At 31.0% G+C, this 12,741-nt stretch overlaps 1 protein-coding gene across 1 annotated transcript in view; it reads right to left on the minus strand.

Annotated features, from left to right (window-relative positions):
- Positions 1-12,741, minus strand: part of LOC137398251 (malignant fibrous histiocytoma-amplified sequence 1 homolog) — a 42,616-nt gene that overhangs the window by 25,362 nt on the left and 4,513 nt on the right. Inside the window, exons 3-7 of the mRNA XM_068084359.1 lie at positions 11,446-11,586; positions 8,988-9,128; positions 6,824-6,964; positions 4,365-4,505; positions 1,124-1,264 (exon numbers count right to left, since the gene is read on the minus strand). Of these exons, the coding sequence (XP_067940460.1) occupies positions 1,124-1,264; positions 4,365-4,505; positions 6,824-6,964; positions 8,988-9,128; positions 11,446-11,586 (705 nt within the window). The remainder of the gene's footprint in view (positions 1-1,123; positions 1,265-4,364; positions 4,506-6,823; positions 6,965-8,987; positions 9,129-11,445; positions 11,587-12,741) is intronic.

Below are 12,741 nucleotides of genomic sequence, written 5' to 3' on the forward strand. Positions count from 1 at the left end.
CGTTTGCCAGTCTTAATTTGGATAAAAACAAGGCTTGTCAAGTTTTAATAACGATTTCAGGCCGAATCAATCTGTCTATTTATGTATAATCCGATCAGATGGGTAAGGTTTAGAAAATTTTTTACAAATGATAAAGACTTGGTAACATCTTTAAATAGGTTTATATGTGTTTTGTATCGTTATTATACTTAAACGACTCCATTGAAAAATGGTTAAACTCGTTGATGAGATTTTGGTACAAAGGTTTGCGACGTCCGTTGATGAATAATTTTTGTGAGTTGTTTGCACATATGCATTTATCATAAATCTCCCAAACAATCGCTTCGCTCGTGTTTGGTCGTGGGATAACATTATTAACATACAACCTAGATTAACTACTAACCTTTAGTCTTTCAGTAATAAATGTCCTCTGCAAATATAGAAACCTTTGTAAAAAAATCACAGTAGTAAAGACGAAGACAAAATGAAAATACACCTGATTCCAGTTACTGATAAGGAAGTGTTATGACTACTATTATAGCCAAGAGCAAAATTTGTTGTACTTAAATTGTCTGAAAATTAAAAAACACATCGTGAAGGATCCGAAAATTAGATGATCAATAACAAAAAAATTAATAAAAGAAAGAAATAAATTCCACATAAAAAGTAAACCATAAACAAAATCATCTACTTTAGATAAAGAACAGAGGCCTTCAATGGTAACCTCCCATATAGTTTTTAAGTTATTCGTTCTTTATAATTGTCAATGCTTACAGCGACCAGGTATCGGCAAAAAAATTGTTTTTGTTACTTTTGTGATTTGGCACAAGAATTGACTTAAGTTGCTAGTTATAATTAGGTTTCTATCAAGGTCTTGTAATCTTATGCCAAATTTCATTGTGATAATTCTGAGTAAAATATATTTCATACGCTTCCTACAAGCTGAAGTTTGATAATTCACAAAACAGCCCTTATAAAGGAATATATCTATTAAGACCTTGAAAGGTTTGCATCAGAAATTTTTACTGTTTTGTAACAAAGCAGTAAAAGTCACTAAGCATAATATAATGAACACTCACTACAACCCTTTCACTGTTGATATAATCACAGCTGGAAGCATTATCAGTCTGTAGATTTTACTCACCTTTCTGGTAGAGAGTTTAGCTCGCATCCCTGAAGTGTCAGCTTTCTTAAATTACAAAAACTACCAAGTACATCTGGTAGTTCGCCAAAAAAGCCGTTTTCAGAATAGTCAAGTTCTTCTAGTTGAGTCAACTTCGAGAAGCTGCAAATCATAAATAAAGACAAAAACAAGAAATATCAAAGGTTCCAGGATACAGTTTGGTATAGTGATTGTTGAAGGCAATACGTAGCAATAAATTGTACTCTATTCTAACAAGTATTGTCAATGCAAAAAATGCACACCTTCAAAATTGGCCATTTTTCCCAAAAACGTTTATTGGTAGTTAGCACCAGACAACTCTTTTCAAAATAATAATAATATTAACTGTTGACCTATATCCCAAGTATATATACTCGAGTATTATTGATCCAAAAATGTGCATTATCAAAGTTTGTAATATTTACAGAAAACGGTTTATTGGTACTTAGCATCAGGCAAACCTTTTCACAATAATAACTCGAAATTCCCCTGTCATACAGCCCACGACCAAAGTGATATTGGAAAAAGGAAAAAGTACTGATGGTTGAGAAATGCAATATTAGCAGTCAAATGGCACTGCCGTGCAATAGAATAACTGCAATGGTAGATGTAATGTACTGAGTGTTATTATGTACAACAAACAGCAATAATGAAAGGAAAAGATTATATGTTTATATCTCTCCCTCTCCCGCATTAGGAGAAATGCAATATTAGAAGTAAAATGCACTGATATTATTAGAATAACCAATATTATTAATGTAGTAATACATCAGTAATAACAAACCAATGCACAATTTTGTTTACATTTCAAAACGTCATAGCTAACAATATCAAGCAGTTGTGATATTTATATAGACTTTTATAAAATCTATTTAACAAAACTATTTAGAAAAAATAATAACAGTAACATACTGCCCAACATCGGTCACTATATACTTTGAACTTGTAATATCGAATGCATATTCTTATAATTAAATCATATAAAATCCAATAATTATTCTTATAATTAAATCTTATGAAATCGAATAATTATTTTTATAATTAAATATTGTAATAATCTCATAAGAATCGTCAGAAAAAATATCATCGTCATTTCCTTTACTTTCACTGCTTTGGACATCAGTGGAAATACCCAAGTACTCCTAAAAGTCCAAAATGTCGGTTACTTTGAAATCGGCAAAAAAGAAACGATTCCTTTGTCAGTACTTCTACGTTAATTTTAGAAACCTTCGGAAATTCGCCATTGCTATAGACTGGTTAAATGTGCACCAGTGCAAAGTATTACAATAATGCAAACATGAGCATTTTAAACACGCACGGTGCCTCCATAGTTAACTTCACTGAGTTGTAAATCTGGTTTAACTTAGTAGAGTGAGTAGATTATGACAGTATCTTACTAGTCATCTTAAACGTTATTGAAGTTTGTTATTTATAGTTTAAATTTTCACAAAGTCTGATTTAATTTGAAGCATTAGGCTTTTCTTTCCAGTTTTCTAGTGTGACTCTATTATTAAAGGTTTGGCAGTGCGATCTTTGAGAGAAAATCAAACCTTTTTTCAATAATCATTGGCAAACAGATTCAATGATGACAACTCAAATACTTCACAAACTCTTGAGTGCTTAGCAGTGTCTCAGACAAATAAGCGACCTGTGATGCAGGTCGTGCAATAAGCACCATTGATGTTATTTAACTAAACTTTTCTCCAATGAACTCTACAGTTGTTCAAAATAAAGTTCATTAGTAAATTTGTTTTGTGGAACAGCAAAATCATGTCACAACTGTTTGTTGCATTTGTATCGAACTATCATCTATATAACCTGCAACTGAATCGCAACCCTATCAAGTCCGGTAAGAAAGCATGTTATATCAAAATTTGCATCTTCAATAGTGTAATGTACAAGCTGTAGTCAACTGCTCCATGAAATCATGTCTCCAAAATATACAAGCTAATTATTTGACTAAAGTTTTATCAACAACAAGAGCTCAGTCTTAGATAAATGGTGTAAAAAAGAACTGTGAGATTTAATGAAAAAGAAATAATGAAAATAACTGCACTGACAATATATGATAGATATAATATAATTTTATATGTATAAATATGATTTTATTAATACTTCAAATAATAAGAGGCTTGCAAAATTTTTATTTACAACGCAAGTAAATTTTGTTTATAAAATTTTAGCAGAGTTGATGAACATGTTGAACAGAAGATTAAAAAAGAAATAAAATAAGTTGTCAACTGAAAATCTATAATCAAGATTTATTTGTCACCAAAACTGTTTAAAAGCAGACAAAACATTGAACTTTGGCTTACTTATTCTAGGTATTACAGCACAAAACGTATGAAAACTTAAAAAAAACACTGTCTCTCTAAACTTAAGGTCACGCAGTTAGTTAAACTGGTCTAGTAAGAAGTAATGGGTAGATGATGCTAACAATTAGGATCTCATATATGCTTGTATTTTAATGTTTATCATTTAAACTTTTGGTTTCTAACAAATTCTGAATTCATTCAACCATTTTACATTTCTTTCATAGACTCTGAGCTAACTGCATGAAATGGAGTCATTTTCTTTATTAGTAGAAAAGCAAAATATTTTCATCGCAAAATGCCTTTTTTATTCAAGGATCACAAATCAACTATTACATCATCACTTAAGCACCTGATGGTGTTTCGGAAAAAAATAGCAATTTTTTGCCATGCTGATGCTATAACCATTAATTTTTTGGCGTATACCGACTTCAATTTACAAAGAAATTAAAGTTCTTTCTCGAATGAAACAAGCGTTCGTTAGCGATCCCCTTTTGTGTTCCAGCAAACCATGCCACAACATTTATTGAAATTTTTACAGAGTGATCATTTGTAGGAATCACGGACATTCTTTACAGCAACTGTTGTGGTTTTTTTATGCCAACTTAATTTACTTGTTCGTAACATTTAAACTTTATATAAAGTACTTTTACGATCAAGCTACGTTACTTTGTGATAATTTTGGGTGAAATATATTTTCGTATACTTTGTCCAGGCTGGACTTTGGTAAATCTGAAAACAGTGCATACAAAGTGTCCGTCAAATAAGGACTTGAAGAGTTAGCAGTAAGAAAATGTTTGTGCCAAAGCAATAAAGGTCAGTGGACATAATATAATGAACACTTACTACAAATATTTTATTATTGATAGAATGATAGCTGGAAGCATTACCGGTCTGTAGATGAAACTCACCTTTTTGGTAGAGAGACTAGCCCGCATCCCTGAAGGTTCAGCATTTTTAAGTTACCAAGATCACCAAACACATCTGGTAGTTCGCCAGAAAAGTTGTTATAAGAAAGGTCAAGCTCTTCTAGTTGAGTCAACTTTGAGAAGCTGTAAACCATAAATAAAGACAAAAACAAGAAATATCAAAGGTTCCAGGAAACAGTTTGGCATGGTGATTGTTGAAGGCAAAACGTAGCAATAAATTGTACTCTATTCTAACAAGTATTGTCAATGCAAACCAATGCACACCTTCAAAATTTGACATTTTTCCCAAAAACGTTTATTGGTAGTTAGCACCAGACAACTCTTTTCTAAATAATAATAATATTAACTGTTTACCTATATCCCAAGTATATATACCCGAGTATTATTGATGCAAAAATGTGCATTATCAAATTTTGCAATATTTACAGAAAACGGTTTATTGGTACTTAGCATCAGGCGAACCTTTTCACAATAATAACTCAAAATTCCCCTGTCATACAGCCCACGACCAAAGTGATATTGGAAAAAGGAAAGGGTACTGATGGTTGAGAAATTTAATATTAGCAGTAAAATGGCACTGCAGTGCAATAGGATAACTGCAATGGTAGATGTAATGTACTGAGTGTTATTATGTACAACAAACAGCAATAATGAAAGGAAAAGATTATATGTTTATATCTCTCCCCCTTGCGCAATAGAAGAAATGCAATATTAGAAGTAAAATGCACTGATCTTATTAGAATAACCAATATTATTAAGGTAGTAATACAGTAGTAATAACAAACCAATGCACAATTTTGTTTACATTTCAAAACGTCATAGCTAACAATATCAAGCAGTTGTGATATTTATATAGATTTTTAGAAAATCTATTTAACAAAACTATTTAGAAAAAATAATAACGTACTGCCCAACATCGGTCACTATATACTTCGATCTTGTAATATCGAATGCTTATTCTTATAATTAAATCTTAAAAAATCGAATAATTATTCCTATAATTAAATCTTATAAAATGGAATAATTATTCTTATAATTAAATATTGTAATAATCTCATAAGAATCGTCAGAAAAAATATCATTGCCATTTCTTTTACTTTTACTGCTTTGGACATCAGTTGAAATACCCAAGTACTCCTAAAAGTCCAAAATGTCAGTTACTTTGAAATCGGCAAAAAAGAAACGATTGCTTTTTTAGTACTTCTACGTTAATTATAGAAACCTTCGGCAATTCGCCAATGCTATAGACTGGTTAAATGTGCACAGCTTTTTTGTGTGAAATGCTCACGACTTAATGGTTCTATTGTCTGTCGCTCGGCGTTTCGTTTGCCGGTCTTAATTTTGATAAAAATAAGGCTTGTCAAGTTTTAATAACGATTTCAGGCTGAATTAATCTGTCTATTTATGTATAATCCAATCAGATGGGTAAGGTTTAGGAAATTTTCTACAAATGATAAAGATTTGGTAACAAATTTAAATAGATTTATATGTGTTTTGTATTGTTATTATACTTAAACGACTCCATTGAAACATGGTTAAATTCGTTGATGAGATTTCGGTACAAAGGTTTGCGATGTCCGTTAATGAATAATTTTCGTGAGTTGTGTGCACATATGCATTTATCATAAATCTCCCAAACAATCGCTTCGCTCGTGTTTGGTCATCGGATAACAATATTAACATATAACCTACATTAACTATTAACCTTTAGTCTTTCAGTAATAAATGTCATCTGCAAGTATAGAAGCCTATGTAAAAAAAATCACAGTAGTAAAGACGAAGATAAAATGGAAATAAACCTGAATCCAGTTACTGATAAGGAAGTGTTATGACTACTATTATAGCCAAGAGCAAAATTTGTTGTACTTAAATTGTCTGAAAATTAAAAAATACATTGTGAAGGATCCGAAAAATAGATGATTATTAAAAAAAAATTAAAAAATGAAAGAAACAAATTCCACATAAAAAGTAAACCATAAACAAAATCATCTACTTTGGATGAAGAACAGAGGCCTTCAATGGTAACCTCCCATATGGTTTTTAAGTTATTCGTTCAGTATAATTGTCAATGCTTACAGCGACTAGGCATCAGCAAAAACTTTGTTTTGTTACCGCTGTGATATGGCACAAAAATTGACGTTAGTTGCTAGTTATAATTAGGTTTCTATCATGGTCTTGTAATCTTATGCCAAAATTCTTTTTGATAATTCTGAGTAAAATGTATTCTCATACGCTTCCTACAAGCTGAAGTTTGATAATTCACAAAACAGCCTTTACAAAGGAATATATCAAATAAGACCTTGAAAGTTTAGCATCAGAAACATGTTTTGTAACAAAGCAGTAAAAATCAGTAAGCATAATATAATGAACACTCACTACAACCCTTTCACTGTTGATATAATGATAACTGGAAGCATTATCAGTCTGTAGATGTTACTCACCTTTTTGGTAGAGAGTCTAGCTTGCGTCCCTGAAGTGTCAGCTTTCTTAAATTACTAAGACTACCAAATACATCTGGTAGTTTGCCAGAAAAGTTGTTATAAGAAAGGTCAAGCTCTTCTAGTTGAGTCAGCTTTGAGAAACTGTAAATCATAAATAAGGGCAAAAACAAAAAATATCAAAGGTTCAAAGAAACAGTTTGGTATAGTGATTGTTGAAGGCAATACGTAGCAATAAATTGTACTCTATTCTAACAAGTATTGTCAATGAGAACAAAAATGCACACCTTCAACAATTGCAATTTTTCCCAAAAAAGTTTATTGGTAGTTAGCACCAGACAACTCTTTTCAAAATAATGATAATATTAACTGTTGACCTACATCCCAAGGATATTTACCCGAGTATTATTGATGCAAAAATGTGCATTATCAAAGTTTGTAATATTTACAGAAGACGGTTTATTGGTACTTAGCATCAGGCGAACCTTTGCACAATAATAACTCGAAATTCCCCTGTCATACAGCTCACGACCAAAGTGATATTGGAAAAAGGAAAGGGTACTGATGGTTGAGAAATTTAATATTAGCAGTAAAATGGCACTGCAGTGCAATATGATAACTGCAATGGTAGCTGTAATGTACTGGGTGTTATTATGTACAAGAAACAGCAATAATGAAAGGAAAAAATTATATGTTTATATCTCTCCCCCTCCCGCAATAGGAGAAATGCAATATTAGAAGTAAAATGCACTGATATTATTAGAATAACCAATATTATTAATGTAGTAATACAGTAGTAATAACAAACCAATGCACAATTTTGTTTACATTTCAAAACGTCATAGCTAACAATATCAAGCAGTTGTGATATTTATATAGATTTTTAGAAAATATATTTAACAAAACTATTTAGAAAAAATAATAACAGTAACATACCCCCCAACATCGGTCACTATATACTTCGATTTTGTAATATCGAATGTTTATTCTTATAATTAAATCTTATAAAATCGAATAACTATTCTTATAAATAAATCTTATAAAATCGAATAATTATTCTTATAATTAAATATTGTAATAATCTCATAAGAATCGTTAGAAAAAATATCATTGTCATTTCCTTTACTTTCACTGCTTTGGACATCAGTTGTGTAAGGTTTAGAAAATTTTCTACAAATGATAAAGACTTGGTAACATCTTTAAATAGGTTTATATGTGTTTTGTATCGTTATTATACTTAAACGACTCCATTGAAAAATGGTTAAACTCGTTGATGAGATTTTGGTACGAAGGTTTGCGACGTCCGTTGATGAATAATTTTTGTGAGTTGTTTGCACATACGCATTTATCATAAATCTCCCAAACAATCGCTTTGCTCGTGTTTGGTCGTGGGATAACAATATTAAAATATAACCTAGATTAACTATTAACCTTTAGTCTTTCAGTAATAAATGTCCTCTGCAAATATAGAAACCTTTGTAAAAAAATCACAGTAGTAAAGACGAAGACAAAATGAAAATACACCTGATTCCAGTTACTGATAAGGAAGTGTTATGACTACTATTATAGCCAAGAGCAAAATTTGTTGTACTTAAATTGTCTGAAAATTAAAAAATACATCGTGAAGGATCCGAAAATTAGATGATCAATAACAAAAAAATTAATAAAAGAAAGAAATAAATTCCACATAAAAAGTAAACCATAAACAAAATCATCTACTTTAGATAAAGAACAGAGGCCTTCAATGGTAACCTCCCATATAGTTTTTAAGTTATTCGTTCTTTATAATTGTCAATGCTTACAGCGACCAGGGATCAGCAAAAAAATTGTTTTTGTTACTTTTGTGATTTGGCACAAGAATTGACTTAAGTTGCTAGTTATAGTTAGGTTTCTATCAAGGTCTTGTAATCTTATGCCAAATTTCATTGTGATAATTCTGAGTAAAATATATTTCATACGCTTCCTACAAGCTGAAGTTTGATAATTCACAAAACAGCCCTTACAAAGGAATATATCAAGTAAGACCTTGAAAGGTTTGCATCAGAAACATGTTTTGTAACAAAGAAGTAAAAATCAGTAAGCATAATATAATGAACACTCACTACAACCCTTTCACTGTTGATATAATCACAGCTGGAAGCATTATCAGTCTGTAGATGTTACTCACCTTTCTGGTAGATGGTCTAGTTTGCATTCCTGAAGTGTCAGCTTTCTTAAATTACTTAGATCACCAAATACATCTGGTAGTCCGCCGGGAAAGGAAGTATTTGAAAGGTCAAGCTCTTCTAGCTGAGTCAGCTTCGAGAAGCTGTGAATCATGAATAAAGACAAAAAAAATTATCAAAGGTTCCAGGAAACAATTTGGTGTAGCGATTGTTGAAGGCAAAACGTTGCAATAAGTTGTACTCTATTCCAACAAGTATTGTCAATGCGAACAAAAATGCACACTATCAAAATTTGTCAATTTTCCCAAAAAAGTTTATTGGTAGTTAGCACCAGACAACTCTTTTCAAAATAATGATAATATTAACTGTTGACCTACATCCCAAGGATATATACCCGAGTATTATTGATGCAAAAATGTGCATTATCAAATTTTGCAATATTTACAGAAAACGGTTTATTGGTACTTAGCATCAGGCGAACCTTTTCACAATAATAACTCAAAATTCCCCTGTCATACAGCCCACGACCAAAGTGATATTGGAAAAAGGAAAGGGTACTGATGGTTGAGAAATGCAATATTAGCAGTAAAATGGCACTGCAGTGCAATAGGATAACTGCAATGGTAGATGTAATGTACTGAGTGTTATTATGTACAACAAACAGCAATAATGAAAGGAAAAGATTATATGTTTATATCTCTCCCTCTTGCGCAATAGAAGAAATGCAATATTAGAAGTAAAATGCACTGATCTTATTAGAATAACCAATATTATTAAGGTAGTAATACAGTAGTAATAACAAACCAATGCACAATTTTGTTTACATTTCAAAACGTCGTAGCTAACAATATCAAGCAGTTGTGATATTTATATAGATTTTTAGAAAATCTATTTAACAAAACTATTTAGAAAAAATAATAACGTACTGCCCAACATCGGTCACTATATACTTCGATCTTGTAATATCGAATGCTTATTCTTATAATTAAATCTTAAAAAATCGAATAATTATTCCTATAATTAAATCTTATAAAATGGAATAATTATTCTTATAATTAAATATTGTAATAATCTCATAAGAATCGTCAGAAAAAATATCATTGCCATTTCCTTTACTTTTACTGCTTTGGACATCAGTTGAAATACCCAAGTACTCCTAAAAGTCCACAATGTCAGTTACTTTGAAATCGGCAAAAAAGAAACGATTGCTTTTTTAGTACTTCTACGTTAATTATAGAAACCTTCGGCAATTCGCCAATGCTATAGACTGGTTAAATGTGCACAGCTTTTTTGTGTGAAATGCTCACGACTTAATGGTTCTATTGTCTGTCGCTCGGCGTTTCGTTTGCCGGTCTTAATTTTGATAAAAATAAGGCTTGTCAAGTTTTAATAACGATTTCAGGCCGAATTAATCTGTCTATTTATGTATAATCCAATCAGATGGGTAAGGTTTAGGAAATTTTCTACAAATGATAAAGATTTGGTAACAAATTTAAATAGATTTATATGTGTTTTGTATTGTTATTATACTTAAACGACTCCATTGAAACATGGTTAAATTCGTTGATGAGATTTCGGTACAAAGGTTTGCGATGTCCGTTAATGAATAATTTTCGTGAGTTGTGTGCACATATGCATTTATCATAAATCTCCCAAACAATCGCTTCGCTCGTGTTTGGTCATCGGATAACAATATTAACATATAACCTACATTAACTATTAACCTTTAGTCTTTCAGTAATAAATGTCATCTGCAAGTATAGAAGCCTATGTAAAAAAAATCACAGTAGTAAAGACGAAGATAAAATGGAAATAAACCTGAATCCAGTTACTGATAAGGAAGTGTTATGACTACTATTATAGCCAAGAGCAAAATTTGTTGTACTTAAATTGTCTGAAAATTAAAAAATACATTGTGAAGGATCCGAAAAATAGATGATTATTAAAAAAAAATTAAAAAATGAAAGAAACAAATTCCACATAAAAAGTAAACCATAAACAAAATCATCTACTTTGGATGAAGAACAGAGGCCTTCAATGGTAACCTCCCATATGGTTTTTAAGTTATTCGTTCAGTATAATTGTCAATGCTTACAGCGACTAGGCATCAGCAAAAACTTTGTTTTGTTACCGCTGTGATATGGCACAAAAATTGACGTTAGTTGCTAGTTATAATTAGGTTTCTATCATGGTCTTGTAATCTTATGCCAAAATTCTTTTTGATAATTATGAGTAAAATATATTCTCATACGCTTCCTACAAGCTGAAGTTTGATAATTCACAAAACAGCCTTTACAAAGGAATATATCAAATAAGACCTTGAAAGTTTAGCATCAGAAACATGTTTTGTAACAAAGCAGTAAAAATCAGTAAGCATAATATAATGAACACTCACTACAACCCTTTCACTGTTGATATAATGATAACTGGAAGCATTATCAGTCTGTAGAGGTTACTCACCTTTTTGGTAGAGAGTCTAGCTTGCGTCCCTGAAGTGTCAGCTTTCTTAAATTACTAAGACTACCAAATACATCTGGTAGTCCGCCGGGAAAGGAAGTATTTGAAAGGTCAAGCTCTTCTAGCTGAGTCAGCTTCGAGAAGCTGTGAATCATGAATAAAGACAAAAAAAATTATCAAAGGTTCCAGGAAACAATTTGGTGTAGCGATTGTTGAAGGCAAAACGTTGCAATAAGTTGTACTCTATTCCAACAAGTATTGTCAATGCGAACAAAAATGCACACTATCAAAATTTGTCAATTTTCCCAAAAAAAGTTTATTGGTAGTTAGCACCAGACAACTATTTTCAAAATAATAATAATATTAACTTTTTACCTATATCCCAAATATATATACCCAAGTATTATTGATGCAAAAATGTGCATTATCAAAGTTTGTAATTTTTACAGAAAACGGTTTATTGGTACTTAGCATCAGGTGAACCTAATCACAATAATAACTCAAAATTCCCCTGTGATACAGCCCACGACCAAAGTGATATTGGAAAAAGGAAAGGGTACTGATGGTTGAGAAATTTAATATTAGCACTAAAATGGCACTGCAGTGCAATATGATAACTGCAATGGTAGTTGTAATGTACTGGATGTTATTATGTACAAGAAACAACAATAATGAAAGTAAAAAATTATATGTTTATATATCTGCCCCCTCCTCGCAATAGGAAAAATGCAATATTAGAAGTAAAATGCACTGACATTATTAGAATAACCAATATTATTAATATAGTAATACATTAGTAACAACAAACGAATGCACAATTTTGTTTACATTTCAGAACGTCATAGCTAACAATATCAAGAAGTTGTGATATTTATATATAGATTTTTAGAAAATCTATTTAACAAAACTATTTAGAAAAAATAATAACAGTAACATACTGCCCAACATCGGTCACTATATACTTTGATCTTGTAATATCGAATGCATATTCTTATAATTGAATCATATAAAATCGAATAATTATTCTTATAATTAAATCTTATGAAATCGAATAATTATTGTTATAATTAAATATTGTAATAATCTCATAAGAATCGTCAGAAAACATATCATCGTCATTTCCTTTACTTTCACTGGTTTGGACATCAGTTGGAATACTAAAGTACTCCTAAAAGTCCAAAATGTCAGTTACTTTGAAATCGGCAAAAAAGAAAAGATTGCTTTTTCAGTACTTCTACGTTAATTATAGAAACCTTCGGCAAATCGACAATGCTATAAACTGGTTAAATGTGCACAGCT

The sequence above is a fragment of the Watersipora subatra genome, chromosome 6 (assembly GCF_963576615.1).
Source record: "Watersipora subatra chromosome 6, tzWatSuba1.1, whole genome shotgun sequence".
NCBI lineage: Eukaryota > Metazoa > Bryozoa > Gymnolaemata > Cheilostomatida > Watersiporidae > Watersipora > Watersipora subatra.